We start from the raw sequence: 20,943 nt of genomic DNA, 5'->3' as shown, positions 1-20,943 counted from the left end.
GGCACGTAGCCCAGGTGAGCTTTGGGCTTTCCTGGCTTGTCAGGCATCTAGCTTGACCCATAGGCCTTGCAGTTGGACAGTCCGGGGTCACTTTTTCAGCCAGTAAGTCATCTTGCCTCCATTTCACAGGTAGACTAGGAACTATAGGCTGATTTTACACAGTAAGCAGGAGTATTTTGTACACACTGTTTCAGATACTTCTTTGCTAACTGATTGCCTAAAGGCCTGTGGAGCTGCCCATCGGTCCATTAGGTTATAAAGCAACTTTGTCTCTGGGAACTGGAAGCACCCAACATCCATGCCTCCCAGGCGTTTTGTGCTCAGGCTTGCCCAGTGCCAACATTTGAGTAAAGCTAATTCCCCTTACAAGATTTGAACCTGACATAGAGCCCTCAACTTCAACTCAACTGGCCAGGTGCCCACCGGCCACCCTCATGCGAGATGACAGTACTGCCAGGAGCTGGGTCTAATGATGGCGCCAAGATTTCCCTGAGCTTGAGGGACATGAGTAAAGGATTCTGTGACCTGCCTTGTACTGTTGACAAGAAATCATACACAATTAAAACAGCAAGACACTGTTGATAATTTTGGAAGAGCCAGCAATACATGAGTTTGGCCAAGATCTTATTAGTGTTGGAGACCAGCCACATTCCACAGAACCGTGTTGCACTTGTTTACTTTTGACTACTGTGAGATCTTGGACATCCACCTGGTGTCCCACACTCAGGGAGAACGAATCCAATTCACATAAATGGTAACGTAGCATTAAAATGGCTAGTTTAGCAAGAGTTCCTGGGGGCTATTGCCCAGTGTTCTTATTTCAATACTTTCATCCTCTTTTCTTTTTCAACTATGATGAACACATCAGGCATTTACAAATAGTTTTCTATTTTCATTGTCTTCCAAATGTACATTTTTACAACTTTGTATTGATTTGGGCATAATCCCAGAGCCTTTGCTCTTGCTTTGGCCTCAGGCTACTTTTTGGTGATAGGTGTTACCCACAGGCCCAGGGCCACCAACCCAGCAGGCAGCACATCCAGCGAAGAGCAAACCCCTCCCCCGGGATGAGCACGAGGACACCGGGAGCACTGCACCTTGCTGTAGAGGCCAGGTCCCCCGGGGGCCTCCTGACTTGAGCGGCTCTTTTGGACTCAGCCCCTAGTCCAGCCACAGCCTCTCTGTCGAACCCATTCATGCTCCTACAATAGCTGCCATGTGCTGCCCACCTCCCAGCACTCAGCTTTCAAAAGGAAGTGAGTGTCACACCTGTTTGCCTCTTTTTTTCTCCAAAAACCCCTTGACTAACCTATCTTATCACGTAACAAACCTCACCTGCGGGGTCCGGAAGCCGTAGGGCGTCCACGGGCAAAGCCACTCCTTCCCGACAGGAATGTGAATAGGAAAGGTCACCCCACTGCTCCTCCCTGCCTCGCCACACGCCTGCGATGGGCGAACGGACAAGGATTGCCAGGGGAGGGCAAGACCTGGGGATCTCCAGACAGCAGGAGGCCCCGTAAAGTGTTTCCTACTGGTGGTCAGGACGATCGAGAACAGCGTCATCCCAGGAAATATTTGCTGACTGTAAGGCTACACAGAGGGATGGAGACACAGTGGTATCTTTGGCAAGTGACACAACTGAGTGAGATACACCAGCAAAGCGCTTCTGACAATCTTCCAGTTCAGCAAATGGAAGACCAGCCAGGCCACACGCGAGGATGGAAAAGAATGCTCAGGAGAAGTGGAATCAAGAGATCAGACTCGTTCATGACTTTCTCCAGCACCAAACCTAATGGCGAGGGAGAACCGTTGGGGACAGTTAATATATAAATGCAGATGCGTTCCCTGTGTCCCTTATTGAACTGGTCGATGGTGGCGTGCTGAAGAAAGCGGGGAAGCCAGATAAGCAAGTAGCGGCTCTTTAGGCACAGACTCCGGAGCAGCCCTGTCCCTTTGGTGGCGAGGCTACATCTCACTAGGCGCGCAGTACGCCCTGAGTGGGCGGCAGTGCCTGCACGCAGCCGCTGGCGCGATGTTAGCACTCGCTCCCGCCTACTAACTGTTAGCCACACGTCGGGCACCTCATTACACGCACTGCCTCGTTTCACCCACAGCCCTGTGAGGAGGGCCCATTGTCAGCACCTTTCACAGCTGAGGACACTGAGGTGCAGGGAGGCCAGCTGGCCTGACTCCAGACTCAAGCCTTCGAGGACGCCCTAAGCTGGAAGAGGAATGGCACCAGGAGGCCGTAAAGTAGGAGAGGGGAGCAAATAGAATGTAGCACAGACTAGAGTTTAGGAAACTTGTATTTTGTGAGAGAAAAGTTAGAGAAATTAATAGTAGCTCTCAACCAAGCTTATGCATTCTTCTTGCCTTCAAGGGCCCTTGGTATCACCTGTTGAAGATGACATGTCAATTTGGGCTGAGTACACGCAGTTGACCACAGTGAACTTCACCCAGGGAACGATGCCTGTGCCCTGACCAAACTCTGTGCCCTCCATTCTGAATTCTGAAATGCCAGTGCCACTGGGCTCGGGGAGGGTGAGGCAGTGTTTGGCCCAGCCTGGGTCCTGCCCGGAACAGCAGCCTGTCTCCACCGGGGAGCAGGCCCTTCCGTGGGCCCCACAGGGCTGACTGGTGAGGATAATGGCGCCAACAGAGGGAAAAAGAGGCTCGGGGTGTAAGTAAGTGTGGGAATATTGGGCTCAACACATATAAATATGTTTCTTTAAACGTGGCCTTATAAAAAGGAAATGTGTTTGTTATAAAAAATCCCAAGACTGCAAAGAAGTACAAAATCCAATTTGAAAAATATTACCCAGAATACTGCCACCCCAGAAAAAGCTGTCATGGGCGTCTGTTGGGCACCGTTACACCGTCCATGCTTCTGTGCAAAGAGCAGAAACGAAGGGGACTGCGGACAGTGATACAGGGACAGGTAAAAATAGTAAAAAAGCAGGACCTATCCATAATAATAAAAGCGTAATATGCTAATTAGACCAGACATCCTTCAGGATGAAGCCAGGGCTTCGAGGGAGGCCCAGGTCCCGGGTGCCAGAGGGAAGCTGGTGCCAGCAGCAGGGGGAAGGAAGGCCTACTCTTGCACGAATTTCGTGCATCAGGCCTCTAGTTGTACATAAAAATGCTGGTTTTGTCATTTGATATTGATTGAAGAAAAACAGATGAAACCGAAGGAATTGCTGTGAATATTATAAGTGATATTCATTCCTAAAATGTATGACTACAAGTAAGAAAGATGATAAAACATGAAGAGGTCAGAGCCACTTTCTATTTCAATTTCGGGCTTCAATTTCAGCCAATTTCAGTCTTGGCTGTGGAAGAGGGGGAGTTAGCACCCGGACACGTTCCCCTCCCCTCCTTACAGCTCCCAATTCTGTTTGGTTATGCATCCAGTTTTGTAGCATTTGTATTCTGACTAATGGCCATAAGTGCCTCAGTTACTTCGTTTCTATTTAAATGGAACTAGGAGCCCTGGCCGGTGGCTCAGTGGGTTGGAGCATCATCCCTTACACCAAAAGGTTGTGGGTTCATTCCAGGTCAGAGCACATACCTAGGTTGGATCCCTGTTCTGGGCACATATGGGAGGCAAACAATAAACCTCTCTCTCCCTTCCTCTCTCTAAAAGGCAATAAAAAACATACCCTTGCCCTAACCGGTTTGGCTCAGTGGATAGAGCATCAGCCTGCGGACTCAAGGGTCCCAGGTTCGATTCCGGTCAAAGGCATGTACCTTGGTTGTGGGCACATACCCAGTAGGGAGTGTGCAGGAGGCAGCTGATCGATGTTTCTCTCTCATCGATGTTTCTAACTCTCTATCCCTCTCCCTTCCTCTCTGTAAAAAAAAAAACACAAATAAAATATTTTTTTAAAAAACCATACCCTCTCATGAGGATTAAATATTTTTTTAAAAAACCATACCCTCTCATGAGGATTAAATAAACAAATGAATGGAACTAGGGTTTCACCTCCATTCTTTGCTACCTGTTTTCTCCATGTCTGTGTTTCAGTTCCTTTTCTGGCATCTGGGTTTTCTCGTCTAGTGGCTTGCTAACCGAGGTCCCTGGGCGCTGCACGCCTGGAGTGCTGGCATGTCTGGGCGCTACACACCTGGAGTGCCAGCATGTTTGAGGTCTCTCTGCTGCCTGTCATCTTGAAGGGCAACTTGACTGGTAGAAAAGGCAGAGGAATGATGTGGGAGAAGGGGTGATGATAATAATAACAGTAATAATAACGGAAACAATAGCTAATGTCTACACACGTGGCAGACTCCACTCTAAATGTAAACACACTCAATACTCCCAACAACCCTTGGGAGTCGATTCTGTGAGAATGCCCACCTTCCAGATGAGGAATTGGCTGGTGGCAGGGAGTGTTAGGGAAGTTGCCCAGGGGCGGAGCTGGGATTGGCACCCAGGGAATCTGGCACCACACTCCGAGCTCAAGCACCCTGGGAGAACAACTGCCCGGTGCTCACCAGGGCCGGGTGAGTGGTAGGAGAGTCTAAGACAGCATCTGTCCCATGAGCGATGGCAATTCTGTAGTTGCTCACTCTCTGCTCACCTCCACGTCTCCTCCAGCTGCCTTCTGGAGTAGGCCTGGGGTCTCAGACGCTAGAAGTTGCCTGGCAGCCGGTGACTGCATCTGCTCCCCTCTCTGCTGTCTGTGCTGTTGGGGTTGGGTCTCTTTGTCATGATCCCACTTCTCCAGGGCCCAGCCACACTCCCACATTTTGTCACGTTAATCAAAGCGGAGTTGGATGTGTTTTCAGGGCTGTGACTCTCACTTGAGGGGAAATCTGCTGCCCCCCAGCTCTCAGGTGCCACGTGCCTCAGTGACAGTAGCTGGCAGGCGTGCTGCTCAGTTGTGCTTTGCGGTTGTGCGCATTCCCCTTGTTTAATCTCTCTTCTCTTTCATTTGGCACTTTTCTCCTTGTTGTTTTGGTGAGTGTGACGGGATGGTAGTCAAATTTAAGTAGTTTCTTTTCTTCCTCGTTCACCAGAAATGCTGCTGGGGTTGTGTCTGCAGGGTTCGCATCCTCCCACTTCCTCTCCGGCCTTCGCTCAGAGCCCAGTCCTCAGCACCTGCCCAGCATCAGGCACTGTGACAGGAGCCGAGGTGCCAAGGAAACAAGACAGACACCCGCTCTGCTGGGGCTGGCATTCTAGTGGGGAAGAGAGACCAGCACCCCAAGAATGGCATTGCCCAGAGGAGAAATGATGGGAAGAAAAATAAAACCTGGTGATGGGACCAGCTCACGGCTCTCACCCAGGTGGTCAGGAAGGTGTCTGAGAAGGAGTGTCAGCTTCGACCTGATGGAGAGAGGTCAGGCCCGGCCAGAGCCGGGGAGGAGGATTTCAGGCCGAGGGAGCCGTCAGCGCGAAGGCAGCAAGGCCGGGAGAGGCTCGCATGGCCATGTTGGAGGGAAAGAGGGAAGCCCAGCGTGTCTGGAGGGTGTGAGCAAGGGCAGGAGGCCCTGGACCAAACTGGAGAGGCTGATGGGGACTCAGTCGGGTAGGAGTTAGGGTTTGGTTCTGAGCTGGGTGTGAGTCCATTGGAGGCTGCTAAGCAGGTGGGGGCATGACCTCACTTGGGGGAGAGTGTGTTGGAGCAGCAGACAGTCCCTGGGGAAGGCAGCTGAGGTGGGCCTGGGTGGGTGCTGCCATGGAGATGGGCGGGGTGGTGGTGGAGTGGACAGGCTGAAGGGGGGGCCTGCCGGGGGGGTCAGCAGGTGGCTTGAGCAGTGGGCCATGTGGGGGCTCTTCACTACGCTGCCAGCAGCTCCTTGAGTTCAGCAATAAGCACTCCTGTGCGGTCACTCAGCCCTCCCAGATGGTGCTGGGCACGCTGCCCGGCACAGTGGGCAGGCGGGACACGTGTGCTGCACGCACTGCTCCCCACAATGGTTGTGGGCCCGGCAGCCAGTGACCTGCTGACCGGCTGAGTTTTCCCAGCACCTTCTCCTCAGGCTGCTCCTCGGCTTCCCACCCATGCGGCAGAGCCCCGCCTCTCATCCTGCTCCCAGGGCTGTATTTTGGGTGTTTGGTGGACGGGGAGGAAAGGAAGATTTCAATACTACGTATCCCTGGTTCCAGTCATGTCAGGGCCAGCCTGACAGGTTGAGCCGGGCTGAGGCAGGGAGGTGGGAATTGAGAAAAGAAAGAAAGACAGGAAAGCAGGATCGGGAGGACTACAGCTCTCGAGTAACTGAAGCAACTTTATTAGCCACACAATCCTGTTTATACACAGCACACTGAATAGGAGGTTTGTCAAGAGGAATGTATTCTTTGTTCCTCTTAATCTCTAAGGGAGAGACACAGCAGAAGGACAAGTTCTCAGTACAGCATATCTCAGTAAATAGTTACAGACTTCTTGGTAAGCCATGAAAGGCTGTTCTCATTCTACAAAGGTTGCTTTCGTTCTACTGATAATTGCCATCCAAACAAGTCTGGGAAAACTGTGTGGGTAAGGGTCCCAGCCTTGCTAGCCCCTTCAGGTGCAAGGACCTTGCCAGCTTACATCTGGCCCCCAACAGATCCCCCTTCTTTGTTTTTTAGGAGAAGTTCAAGTTTCAGTGTCCGATAGTTTCTTATGTGTACATGTCAGCAGTAATATTTCAGTTCTGGATGGTGGCAATGCAGGTCCGACCCTCTCTGGTTTGGTCCTGGGCAACCTGCAGCGACACACAGCTGCTGACTGCTAGCATGGCAAGGGGTCTTTACCATCTTTATTTCTGGACTGCTTCTCTTCTTGTTGTCTCACTGGGCCACCGCTATTCTGTGGCTGGAGCAGTCCTGATAATTCCTCTCTGTTGCAGGAATCCATATGGTCTTGGAGTTGTTTTCTGAAAATATACAAATGTATTCCAGTCACCAGCGCTGACTGGAGGGAGAAGGGATGAAAGATTAAAATGAGGATACATTTTTCCAAGAAACATTTCCTATTCTTGACATTTTTTTAAAGTGTATTTTTATTAATTTCAGAGAGGAAGGGAGAGGGAGAGAGAGAAATAGAAATGTCAATGATGAGAGAGAATCATTGATCGCTGCCTCCTGCACGCCCCACACTGGGGATGGAGCATACAGCCCGGGCATGTGCCCTGACTGGGAATCGAACCGTAACCTCCTGGTTCATAGGTCGACAATCAACCACTGAGCCATGCCGGCTGGGCTCTTCTTGACATTTTAATGATCATTTCTTACACAAGAAGTTACAACTTGCTCATTTGGCTCAGACATCGGGAAGAGCACATTGACAGGACACACACCCTGTGCCAGGCATTGTCACAGGCCCTGTGCATTCTTTTCTCCTCACCCCATTTTACAGATGAGAAAAATGAGGCTCAGGTAAAGTAACCACGCCAAGTCACAGGGTTCGTAGAAGGCCAAACAAGGGGGTGAGTCCGGGTCTGTATGGGCTCTGGCCTTTCCTTGTCCACACGCTCTGGGCAGCAGTGATGGCCTGCGATTGTCCCAGGGTGGCGTGTGAGTCAGCGGGAAGGACCACCTTGCAGCCCTCCCTTCCGTAACCCAGTGAGTCAAACAACTGGTAGAGTTTGTCAACAGCTTGTTCATGGACAGTTTCTAAAGTATTAGCTATTAAATTCCCAACTGGGGCTTGGAGAGATTAAGAAGTTTGCCCCAAAATCATAGCTAGCGAAAGCCTAAATTTGGAAGATTAAGGCTAATACCTACTGACACTCCAAGCATGTGGGAGAATGGTCTATACTTCCTGAGCTCTTTGAAGAAAATGTTACTTAAAAATTATAACGACATTGTAATAACACTATATGGACACGTAAGAAAGTAATTTTTTTAAAAATAATCCCCATCCTGGGCCTATGCCCTAACAAAAAATGTACGTTTTAGTTTCCCTTTTCTTTTAGTAACTGCCCATATTTATGCCTGTTTTACATAATTGTAATCAAGGCAAATATATAGTGGTCTTTTCTGGTGACTTCACTTATAATTTCTAAGTGTTGTTACATTTTCTTCATAATACTCTTTTATTGATAAACTGGGGTTTTCTTAGCCTTTGTCTCTGCCTCATCACCCTCCCTGCCCTGGACTTACCATTACCCTGGTTGTGTTAAGGGTAATGATCTGAATTGAATGGAAGCCACAGAATCATGGTTTGGGGAGGTTTTAAATGAAGTAGTAAATTTTGGGGTGCTCTTCTCACTTTTAAAACATGCAACATTCTCTCATTTCTCCCACCATTAATTTTTGCCAAGCAATAAGCTATGAGAGCTTGTCACACCTTTGTAGCTGTTAACATTTGTCAATGGGCTACGACCCAGTTCTGTTAACAGAGCTGTGTTAACTGGTGTCCCTGTTAATGGGAAAGGCCGTGTGTACTCCGGTTGCCTAGGTGACAGCCCCATGTGCTTTATGTATTCGAGCTGGGCTGGGAGCACTTAAACATAAAGCAGCCAGGTCAAGGCAAACATTAATCCTTGCTCCGGAGCTTGTCCTTATTTTTTAAGTTAATGAGCTGGAGCAGAAGCACTAGAATGTTCTTAGTCTAAAGCCCCCAGTGAATTGCAGGTCAAATGGGTGTGTTTTCTGGTCAGGTGGGCGGCCGAGGCACTGAACTGCCGGGCATCATGGCCTTTCTCTGCTGATAGGCTGACGGACAGAGCGAGCGCTTCTGATTACCTCTTCCCTCTGTGGTCTCTTGAATCACTAGTGGCTGTTACTTAAAGATTTTCATTTCTGCCCTCAGGAAATTAACAAATACCTATTTCTGAAGCACTGGGCTTGGGATCCATGAAGATAAAAGAGCTTTGGGCCTGTTGTCTGCCTTGGGGGCTTGCAACCTAGTTAGGAGCTTGTAAGCTCTGAAAGGCAACCGTTCAGGCAGTACTGGAGTCCTGTAGGGCTGACGGAGCTGAGAGGGGGTTCCCTCTCGTGGACAGAGAGTCAGGAGGAGTTTCGTGTAATTGGCGTTGAAGTTTGGATTCATTTACTCATTCAGCAAGTATTCATTGGGGTCGGAACACAGTTATGAGGAGGAGCCTGCTTTTGTAAAATTTACACTCAGATCCAGGGGGAGGTAGACGGTAAAGGGGTAAACTTTGTTTTGTTTGTTGCTATTTCTTGAGTGCCTAAAACAGCGCCTGGCATACAGTGAGTGCTCCAGGAATGCTTAGCTGGCAGCATGGGGTGTCCATGTGGTTAAGCATAGAGAGCACGGGGGGAGGGGGGGGTGCAAGGTTCAGAGGAGAGTGAAACGGGAGGGAGGGGCGCCAGGAATTTATGAGAGAATGTGCAAGGCCCTGCAGGGACAGGAGAGACCGAGGCGCAGGGGCATGAGGAGTCATTTGGAAAGCAAGCCGGAGAGCCTTCAGTGGAGGCAGAGCATTGGCCCCTCTCACACTGAGCACACGGATCCTCCCCTCCACCCGCTCCCCGCTCTCCCTTTCATTTTTCCTTCTATGTGTATTAAGCACTTGCTGTGTTCCATCCCTGATGGCCACAGAGATACAGGGAGGAATAAGACATGGTGGGATATTTGACTTGGAAGAGAACAGCTGTCCATCGTGAAAGTTTTAAAGTGAAGAATCCAATTACACAACAATATAGGGACTTTCATTATGTGGACAAAAACTTGTTCATGTGTGTTCCTAGCTTTTCTTTGTTGCTCACAGCATTCACACTGACATCTGGTAATTAGTTCAAAGACAGTTGTTCTGGGAGTTCAACTGTGATTTACTGATACTGATTGATATGCATGTATTTATGTAACTGACACAATCCAATAATTATTATGTAGTAATCTATATATATGAAAGCCTAAGTGACCATTATAACCAAATGACCAGAATGACCAGTCGCTATGAGGCTCACTGACTACCAGGAGGCAGACGCTCGATGAAGGAGCTGCCCCCTGGGGTCCCGGATTGTGAGAGGGCGCAGGCCAGGCTAAGGGACTCCACCAATGCACGAATCCATGCACCGGGCCTCTAGTTAGTAAATAAAATCAATGTAAACACCAAAAGGCAATTCACGTGTTTTTATTGAAAAGACTATATAAAGAGGATAGAAAACTTGTGCTTATTCTGGGAAGAATGTGTGCACAGGGACTTTGGACTTTGCAGAAGAGAAAGTATCAGTTTTTTCTCATTTCTTCCCTCAGGGATAATCCCAGCTAATGGGAAGGTGAACGTGACTGTCAAGTTTACGCCCTTTCAGTACGGGATGGCACAAGTAAGAATGCAGTTGAGGATTTCCCAGTTCAACTCTCAGCCCTACGAGTGTGTCTTCACCGGAACTTGCTATCCCAACATGGCTTTAAAGTATGGCAGCCGTGGACTGTTTGTGTTTATCTTTAAGCCCTTTTTAAAATCCAGTCTTCCTTCCATTCTGTTTTCCTTCCTTCTAACAGAATGCCATCAAAAATTTACTTCAAATGCACTTTAAAGTATAATGGTAATGCATAGAATGTCTCTATGCTGTAGCAGCCGTTGCTTCTGCCAAGAGGGGAAGCACTGACTGAGATAAAGGGGTTTGGGGGGGATATATTCTCTCACTGATGATTATTGGTGTGCTGGTTGAATTTTTGACCAGATGTATATGTTACTGTTCACTCAAGAAATTAACCCATAAGGCCAGAACAACATAACTCTTCAAAGTTTCAATATACTATTATAACTTATTGAGTGTCTCTCTGGGCAGTATCCACTGCTACTCCCATGGGAAACCCTGAATACACCCGCAACAGAGGAGCCGAAATAAGTCCTGTCTCACAGTGACTTCTACGTAAGGCAGAAAGGGAAACGTGCCACACGGGAGGAGTGTTAAAACACCATCAACATTCAAGTCAGAGAAAAGATGTGAAATGGGGTTAGGTTGTAGATCACTACAAATTTTTTCTGAAGTTCTACTTTCATTTGAATGTGAGCTCGTATTTTTATATCCCAATGTATCTAGTTAATATTATGTTTTATCCTAGTATGCATGATTTTATCAAAGTTAAAAGGAAAATTTGCCACAGTATAAATACTAATTTTGGAAAATCCTTATAAATATTTCAAAAATGATAAAGAAATAGCTTGATATTCCTCTTCTTGTCACACATAGATATACATTACCTATTTACATCATAAGGCATATTAAAAGTGTAACTTCATGATTTATTATGTATTTATATCATGATTTTCTTCCTAAAGACATCACTTGAGTAGGATTTTTACTTACATATCTTTCCACAGACAGGTTCTTAACTACACAAGAGCATTGTATGGAAATGCTGATATACACTATTTCTAAACTGTCATTTTTGGTTTCCCAACTAGTTTACTATCTTATTTTGCACACTCAACGTTTTCAAGGACTATGTTTCAATACCTTCATCTCTCCCCACATGGCACATAAAATATAAATTTCACCATGAAGGAGAAAATTATCCTGCATCCATGTTCTCTGAAAGTTTCATAGGTTGCTTTTTGTTTCACTATTGGGTGTGTGAGGGACTTACTCGTGTCCTAAATTTGGCATGGCCAAATATAACTCTCTATCACTATCTTAGATCCCTTCATTTATTTTTTTGTCAACACTAGCAATTAGATTTCTTGAGGAGACTGTTTTTTAACACCCTCATTTGTTATTGTTGTTGTTCCCCTACATTTACAGCAGAAGTGATGTCAAGGCTCTATAGAGATGTGGAGGCTGAGCCACAGCTCACTCCCTAACCAAGCGCCTCATCTCTGCACATCACAGCATGTCTGTCAGTGTGTGTGTCACCAGCGACAGGTGCTCCCATGCCATGGGCCTTGCGGGATACCCTTACTTGGGCGCCCATGCTGTGCACTGGGCCTGTTCAATAGGTGCTCAGCAAATGCACATTGACAGTCAGAATGAATGAATGTTAGCATAGTCTTAACTTCTATCTGTAATACCCAGGAAATCTGTAATCCTATAAAACAGGTGTTCAGGTATTCTTGCTTAAAGAAATGCTCCATAGGTAGCACTTAGGAATGTAACATAGTCCTACTACATCTCTTTAGATATAACTCGAATAGTTTCCGTGGTCATGTTAGCAGCACTATATCTACATATGTCCAAAGCCAGTTTGCACTTGCAGAAAAGATCTCAAACATTTGAATCACCTTTTGAAAGATCTTATTACAAACAGTGGTCATAATCATTCTTTTGCTGTGAAGATAAATCAATGTAAGATTTTTTTAATGTAGTAAATTTAGCTAATGAAAACCAATAGCCTAAAAATAAATTATGCTAGACCATGAGAGCAATTTTCAGCATATCATGTTTTCCACTTGTTTTGTTCTTTGTGAATGTAAGTAACAACAGCCATTGGTAAACTATTTTGATGTAAATGGTTATCCTTTGGTATACTGACATTGAATTTATTTTAGTAGACCAATGTTTTAGCACACCAACTTGACCTTCAATTACTAACTAATGGACCATAAGTCATGGTATTATTAGAAGGAAGATAGAAATGGGAATCTTGAGTTGTTTGATTATATACTAATTTAATATGTTTTAAACTATAGATTAGAAGAATTTGAAAGATTAAATATTCTTTCTAAGAAAGTGGACATTCCTGCAGAGAAGTCAATGACAGGGATAAATTTTCACCGACTGCCAGCAAAGTTAAAACCTCCAAAGGTTAAGGTAAGTGGGCATCATGTTAACCATAATGGGAGGAGTGAGAGAGAAGCAAAATAATGACTTTTTCTTCCTGATTTGGTCCCAGGAAATTGAATATCAGAACTTGAGATTTCCAGTAGATTTATCAAATCCATTTGCTGTGGCAACTGTTTTAAACCAAGAACCAGGAAAATTGAAAATTAAAGAATTAAGAGAAGGTAACCAGCTGGTCCACCATAAAGCAGCACCTGGGCAGAATAGGAACGAATTATTGCCTGTGGCATTTACTATTCATGAGCAATAACAACAAAACCCAATTAGGTCGCTGAGTTTTATATTTAGAAATGTGTTTTTCTCTCAGCAAACGATTCTGATTTGATTACCGGTATAATCATTGTCTGCTTCTGTCCTCAGTTTTGGACCAAGGCACTGAGATTTCAAAAACAAGACAGATGAAGGAAGCACTTTTTGAACAGAAAGTCAGACAGGACACTTGCGAAGAGATTGAAAATCACCTTAGATGGTAAATATTGAGCAATTATTTGTATCAAGTGACAGTACTTTGCTTTGAGTAATGGCTTTTTTATATGAGACAATGAAATGTCATAACTCTTGAAAATTTTGATTATTCTTTCCCTCCACTGGACCCTCTATTTCAGAGCAAAGTTACTTTTGGGAATAAATCAGTGTGACCAAGCTATGCCCTTTCCTACGTGTGGCCAGCCAGTGGCAGAACCAGCGTGCACATGGAGAAGAGGGACACTCCTTGCTGCCCACTGCTGCCCCGACCGCCCCCAGTCTCACCACACCAGGAGCCCCATGGGTCTGCTGGGAGCCCAGCAGTACCGGCTGGGGGAGGCTGCTGGTGGAGGTTTTAAAACTCAGATGTGAGACTGCTGCCTGTGCTCCTGCAATCAAAATGGAGCCCTTTTCACAATTTCTTACCAGGTCGCACCAGGCATTTCCATGTGTTCAGATTCAGCTAAAACAAAGTTCAGAAACTCTTACATTAAGCTAAGAATAAAGACTTCAGTAAAGGGTCTTTTAGAGGCCGTCTTGTCCATTCCCCTGCCTAAGCGCTCCTCACCTAGCCACCCTGCTTGCATGGGAGGGGGAGTGCCATTTGTTCTCATGGGAATACCTTCTACTTCAGCATATGTCTGTATTCAGGTGTGACCTCAGCTAAATAGGAAGTATGCCAAGTAACTGAAGAGCAGTTTTAATAATTTTTTATTATAGCTGACATACAATATTATATTAGTTTCAGGTGTTCAACCCAGTGATTAGACATTATATAACTTATTGAGTGATCATCTCAATGAATCTAGTATGCATCTGTCACCATACATAGTTATTACAATATCATTGACTGTATTCCCTACCTTGTACTTTACATCCCCATGACTTTTCTGTAACTACCAATTTGTTCTTCTTAATCCCTTCACCTTTTTCACCCAACCTCCCACCCCTCTGGCAACCGACAAAATGTTCTTTACAAGTCTGTTTCTGTTCTGCTTGTTTCTTTATTTTGATTTTTATATTTAGTTATTGTTAGGTGTGTATTTATTGCCATTTTACTATTCATATTTTTAATGTTTTTCCCCTTCTTCTTGAATAAATCTCTTTAACATTTCTGGTAATACTTGTTAAGTGGTGATGAACTCCTTTAAGTTTTTCTTGTCTGGGAAGCTCTTTATGTGTCCTTTGATTCTAAGTGATAGCTTTTCTGGGTAGAGTAATCTTGTTTGCAGGTCTTTGCTTTTCATCACTTTGAATATTTCTTGCCAATCTATTCTGATCTGCAAAGTTTCTGTTGAGGAATCAACTGACAGTCTTATGGGAGCTCCTTTGTAGGTAACTCTTTATCTTGCTGCTTTTAAGATTCTCACCTTATCTTTAATCTTTGGCATTTTAATTATGATGTGTCTTGGTGCAGATCTCTTTGGGTTCATCTTGTTTGGGACTCTCTGTATTTCCTATTGTATGTATGTCTATTGCCTTCAACAGGTTAGGAAAGTTTTCCATCATTATTTTTTCACATTTCCTCCTGTCTCTCTTCTCCTCTGCCATCCCCATGATGCAAATGTTGGTTCACTTGAAGTTGTCACAGAGGCTCCTAATACTACCCTCACTTTTTTGGACACTTTTTTCTTTTTTCTGTTCTGATTGGGTGTTTTCTATTTCCTTATCTTCCAAATCTCTGATTTGATCTTTGGCTTCATCTACTCTACTGTTGATTCCCTGTAATGTATTCTTCATTTCAATTAGTGCATTCTTCATTTCTGACTAGTTCTTTTTATGTTTTCTAGCTCTGTTTTTGTTTCCTACCTCTTTGTTGAAGTTCTCGGTAGTTCATTTATTCTTCCCCTAAGTTCATTGAGCTTCCTTATAACCAGTGTTTTGAACTCTGCATCTAGTAGATTACTTGTCTCCATTTTGGTTAGCTCTTTTTATGGAACTTTATTCTGTTCTTTCACTTGGGACATTTTTCTTTATCTCCTCATTGTGGCTGCCTCCCTGTGTTTGTTTCTATGTTATGTAGATCTCCCGAGCTTCGTACATCGGCCTTGTGTCATAGGTGTCCTGTAAGGCCCAGTTACACAGCCTTTCCAATCATCCAAGCTTGGCATTCCAGGTTGGTCCCCATGTGGGCTGTGTACACCCTCCTGTTGTAGTTGAGCCTTGATTGCTGTTGCCACCTCAATGGGAGGGATCTACCACAGGCTGACCAGCTGTATGCACTGTCTGCAAACACTGTGGAGGGTCAACTGTTCAAGGGTTGACCCCACAGAGCAGGACTTTTCAGCAGGGCTCTGGTGCCTGCTGAGTGTATCCCTTGATGGAGATGGTTGGGTGGAGCTTTGATGTGGTCCAAGGCTGGTGCCCACCTACCGGCTCAGTGGGGAGGGACTCAGAAAAGGAACAATGGCCTCTGCCAACACTTCTATCTGGAGAAAGCTGACCCTCCAGCTCTTGCCCTGATGCCAAACAATTCAGTTCCTCCCCACATGTCCCTGGTGCCCTTCCAGCAGCTCTCCCAGTGCTGGAGCTCAGAGAGAGTGAGTCTAAGGAAGTCTGCGGATGAGTCCTTTAAGAGGAACACCTGGGACTCCCGCTGCCCTTCATCTCACTCAGGCATAATCCCCATTGGTTTTTACAGCCAGAAGTTATGGAGACCTCTTTTCCTGCCACTGGAATCCTGGGCTGGCAGGCCTGGTGTGGGTCTGGGACCCCTCACTCCTCAGGGGGGACCTCTTCAGCCTAGATATCCCTCCCAATTTGTATTGCCACATGTAGGAGTGGGACCAGCCCATTCCATCAGTTTCAATGTGGCTTCTTCTTTGAATCCTTAGTTGTAGGACTTCTGTTTAGCTAGAATTCAGGCAGTTCTGAATGATAGTTGTCCTATAGGTTAATTTTTATTTTGATGATGTTGTGGGAGGATTCACATACCAAATTTACTTATGCACCATTTTCAAAGAGCATTTTTAAAAATATTAATTCCCTATTATAAAAATGAACACGTTGTCATGGTAGAAAACTTGAAAAAATTATTTATAAAGTATTGGGAGGGGAAAATAATCAGTATATTTTATCACTCTATATATTCTTTTCAAATAATAATAAAAAAAATAATCAGTATGATGCAATGGCCATGTCCTTCCTTCTATGTTTAAAATCACATCCTAAATTCGGTTTCTCCCAACTTTTTTTGTTGAAAGATTTTAAACCTGCCAGTAACACCAGTATACAGTTGATGGAGGTTCCCCAGTTGTTAACATTATGCCACATATACTTCCCCTTACTTTCTACACACACACACACACACACACACACACACACACCCTTTTTCTGAACCATTTGAAAGTAAATTGCAGGCATCATGAAGCTTCACTCCTAAAGACTTCAGCATGTAGTTCCTGAAAACAAAGACATTCTCCAACATTACCATAATCACTTCTGGGAAATTTAACATTGTTGCAATAATATTGTAATAATCAGCCCATACACAACATTACCCAGTTGTCCCATTAATGTCCTTTATACCTGGGTTTTTGTTTTTGGAGAGGAGGAATCCAGGGTCCAATCAAAGCCCATACAATTTGTATTTAGTTTTCATTTTTCTTTAGTCTCCTTTAATCTAAAACAGTTCTCCAGAAACACCCTTCCATTCTTTTTTAAAAAATATATATATTTTTATTGATTTCAGAGAAGAAGAAGAGAGAGAGAAAGAGAAACATCAATGATGAGAGAGAATCATTGATCAGCTGCCTCTAGCATGCCCTTCACTGGGATTGAGCCTGCAACCCGGGCATTTGCCTTGACCAGGAATTGAGCTGTGACCTCCTGGTTCAATCACTGAGCCACGCCAGCTAGACCCCTTCCATTTGTAAAACCATAGCTACTGCTTATTTTTAACATGTACCAGGTTTCATGACAAATACATTACATACCAGATATTTTTAAACTGTGATAAAATGCATAAAACATAAAATTCACCATTTTAATAATTTTAAAGTGTGCAATGCAGAGGTTTTAGGTATATTCACAATATTGTGTGACTATCACCATTAATTAGGTCCAGAACATTTGCATCTCCCCAGAAAGAAACCCTATACCCATTGAGCAGTCATTCTCATTCCCTCTCCCCTAGGCCCTGGCAACCACTATAGATTTGCCTATTCTGGACATTTCATACAAATGGTATCATACAATACGTGGCCTTTTGCAGCTGGCTTCTTTCATTTGACATGTTTTCAAAGTTCATCTATGTCATAGCATCTATCGGGACTTCATTCCTTTTTATGGCTGAATAATATTGCATAATATGGACAGACTGCATTTTGTTTATCCATTCATCAGTAGATATTTGGGTGGTTTCCATTTTTTGGTGATTGTGAATAATGCTGCTATGAACATTTATATACAAGTTTTTGTATGAACATATCTTCAGTTCCCATGGGCAGAGAGCAAGGAGTGGAATTGCTTGGTCATGTGGTAATTCTATGTTTAACATTTTGCGAAGCTGCCAAGTTTTCCAGCATGGCCAACCATTTGATATTCCCATCAGAAATGTTTAAGCATTCCGATTTCTCTACATCCTTGACAATACCTGTTATTTTTCTTTATTATTATTATCATTATCATCATCATCATCATCATCGCCATACTAGTGGGTGTGAAGTGGTACATCATTGTAGTTTGATTTTCATTTCCTTAATGACTAATGATGTTGAACATCAGATTTTAAAAAATATATTCTTACTGATTTTAGAGAAGAGGGGAGAGGGAGAGAGGGATAAAAACATCAATGATGTGAAAGAATCATTGATCGGCTGCCTTCTGCATGCCCCCCCACTGGTGATCTAGGCTGCAACCCGAGCATGTGCCCTGACCAGAATCAAAACGTGACCTCCTGGTTCATAGGTCAATGCTCAACCACTGAGCCATGCCAGCTGGGCAAACATCAGATTTTTGTATCCGTAAATATTTCAGCATGTGTCACTAGAAGATAAGCTTAATTTTATCTTCTAGAGCACATTATTCATCTTAATTATGTTGCTTAAGTCTACAACTTTTCTTCCCCATGATGTCTCCTCCAATACCTCAGCATCCCTTTTCAGTCGTAGAGTATAGCTAAGAGACTCCGTTCTGATGGGTTCTGGAAGTTGTGTGTGTTTTTTCTTTCCAGGCAGGTGCACCTTGGTAAAGAACATATGGCTTTTAAATTTATAAAAGACCTTGCTGATGAGCAGCAAAAAATAAACGAGAAATACAAGGTCAGAATTACTTCTAATTGTATATCATGTAGTTCACTAACTATTTTGAATTCCTGCTATAGGCAAGATGCCATATCAGGGGAAAGAAAACTTAATGTTAAGTTGGGAGGGGAGGAGGCTGATGACAAGTTAATTGTTACCTGTAAATCAAGGCTGCCTGTAAGTGTCACAGGAGACCTATACTAAGTATTAGGGGATGCAGAAGCCAGAGAGGAGAGAGAACTCATCTCATTGGAAAGCTTTCTTTAAGACAACCTGTTTACCAATCCCTTCGCTGGCTGCCTGTTTTATTTTACGTTTAGTGGTTGTGAGGGTCTGGGTCTCTCTCCACAAACTCTGTGTTTAGAACCTAAGGTCCACAATCTCAAACTCCCGGACGTGTGCAAATTAGAGCTGGACAGATCACCCCTCCCCACCCCCACCCCCGGGGGACAATATTGTACCCCTCTTATCTCTGAAAGGGTGTTATTGTGGTGATCAGAATAGATTTCTTCTGGTTCAGTCTTTAAAAATGATTATGATCAGTATACCTAAGGGCCAAACTAGTTTTGGACATTACCTAACGAACAAGTAATAAACAGCACAGACAGGCAAAAACGGTTGCAGTGTGCACGGTGGCGGGCATGGGCAGACACTGGTCCCAGCCCAGTCGCCTTCCTTGGGGTGACCCAGGGCTCCTGGGGTATAGGAAGGAGAGCTGGGGGGCGGGTCGCTGGAGAAGCAGTGGGGGAAGGGGAGCAGGAGGGGAGGAAGGGAAGCAGGTGGCGGGGAGCAGGTGGGGGGCCTTAGGCCCGGGAAGGAGCAGACCCCATCAACCTCCGCCACGCAGGAAAGGGAAGGCATCGTTTGCCTTTGTTAAAACCTGGTACTTGGATCATCAGCTGAGGAGCTTAAAGCTGGGACATTGCATTTCTTTTCAGAGAAATCTCTGTAGTCCTGTGGTTACATGGTTCCTTAAAATCCTTCCTGTGACTTCTAAATGCCTTGGAAACCATTTCTAGACACTTTCCTCTAGTTACAAAAAGAAGGGATTAGTTTTGTGCTTCTACAAAAACTTCCTATGTGTAAACAGTGAGTATAATTACAATGATAACTTTAACCTAGTTATGTCACCACCCCTCCCAACGGAACTTCTTGGGTGGATTTGACCAGTTGTATAAGGGGGTTCTAGCAGTTTTAAAAAGAAATAAAGTGTGCATTTGTATTCCATTTTAATATTTTTGATGATTAAAAACCCAGCTAGATAGAGGAGATCCTATCTTGGAGGAGGAATTTCAGCGACTGAGGACGGAAATTAACCAGAAACGGGTTGTTCACAATCTGGAAGAAGTGAGTAGCTTTCCTTTATTTTGAATCTAACTATTGGCAGCTCTTTAAATGCTCACTTTTAAAAAGCTAAACAATGTTAAATAAATCCTCTTAGCAAGAGATCCTTAATAACCTTTAATATGCTTATGTTTTCAGAGTGTTTTTACTACATATTCACAGTAAAACATCACAGTTCACATACTTTGGCTTCTCCTTCCCACCCCTCACCTTCTCCTTCTGTTCTCCTTTGGCATTTCCATCCCTCTGCTCTCCATGCCGCTGTCAGAAGGTCCTCAGGTGGGTCTCTGGGCCTCTCTTCATTGGCCCTCCCCTTGGTGGGAAGGGTACAGACAGGAAGCCAGAAGCCAGACTTCAGGTCCCAGCTCTACCACAGATTTGGGACCTTGGAAAAGCCCTCTGGGCCTTGATGCCTTAGTTTCTTCAAATGTCCAATGGGAACAGTAGCCCCTCCACCTGAGTATTCACTGTCAGGTGATAGTTCCTGATTGAACCCCAATTTTTAATTTTAATGGAAAGATTCTCCCTAATCTCCCCACCTTCATCATCCTCACTTTCTTTTCCTGGGTTTGCCACATCTGAATTATTTCAACCTCTTTTCTTCTCCCCCACATTTAATCTGGCCACCAAGTCTCACCAATGGCTCTTCTACAAGGTCATACCCAAGCCCAACCTTCAGATCGCACCCCAACAAATCCAGCAGACTGTCTGTTCATATATCTGTCCCTCTGCCCTCGCCTCTCCAGCCCACTGCATGTGCAACGTGAGACATTCATTTCTGATATATTTTTCTCATATTATTTCCCTGTTCAAGAATCTACAGTGCCTGAGGCTCTGGCTGGCCTCAGTACACCCTCCGGCACCCTGTCCCCTGCATTCACTTACCAGCACCTCCCACTGTGCCCATGATACGCAGGCGCTGCTGGTGCTGGGGGAAGGCTGAGCATGGCAGTCCTCCACTGGCATCATACCGCCTGCTCCTCTGCGTCTGGATACAGTGCCGGCACCCACCACATCTGACTTCATTCTTCTCCCTCAGGGTCACGTGTGTTTGCTTGAGCTTCCTGAACTAGACTATACATTTTTTAATGCCCCAAACTCCCACTTTTAGACCCAACCCAATAGGTATCCCCTATGATGCTGTGTATACTAAAGCGCTTAGTAAATGCTTATTATAAAGCAGAACAAATAAAAAGTAAACTAGTT

General features: G+C 44.8%; 1 protein-coding gene across 1 annotated transcript in view; it reads left to right on the top strand.

Moving 5' to 3' along the window:
* CFAP221 (cilia and flagella associated protein 221) overlaps positions 1-20,943 on the top strand; it is an 87,657-nt gene that overhangs the window by 34,363 nt on the left and 32,351 nt on the right. Inside the window, exons 7-12 of the mRNA XM_023762517.1 lie at positions 10,155-10,314; positions 12,535-12,655; positions 12,738-12,849; positions 13,046-13,154; positions 18,324-18,411; positions 19,651-19,740. Coding sequence (XP_023618285.1) covers positions 10,155-10,314; positions 12,535-12,655; positions 12,738-12,849; positions 13,046-13,154; positions 18,324-18,411; positions 19,651-19,740 — 680 coding nt within the window. The remainder of the gene's footprint in view (positions 1-10,154; positions 10,315-12,534; positions 12,656-12,737; positions 12,850-13,045; positions 13,155-18,323; positions 18,412-19,650; positions 19,741-20,943) is intronic.

The sequence above is a fragment of the Myotis lucifugus genome, unplaced genomic scaffold (genome assembly GCF_000147115.1).
Source record: "Myotis lucifugus unplaced genomic scaffold, Myoluc2.0 scaffold_247, whole genome shotgun sequence".
NCBI classification, from domain to species: domain Eukaryota; kingdom Metazoa; phylum Chordata; class Mammalia; order Chiroptera; family Vespertilionidae; genus Myotis; species Myotis lucifugus.
The sequence above is the reverse complement of the archived record's forward strand: the minus strand, read 5'-3'. Positions and strand labels throughout refer to the sequence as shown.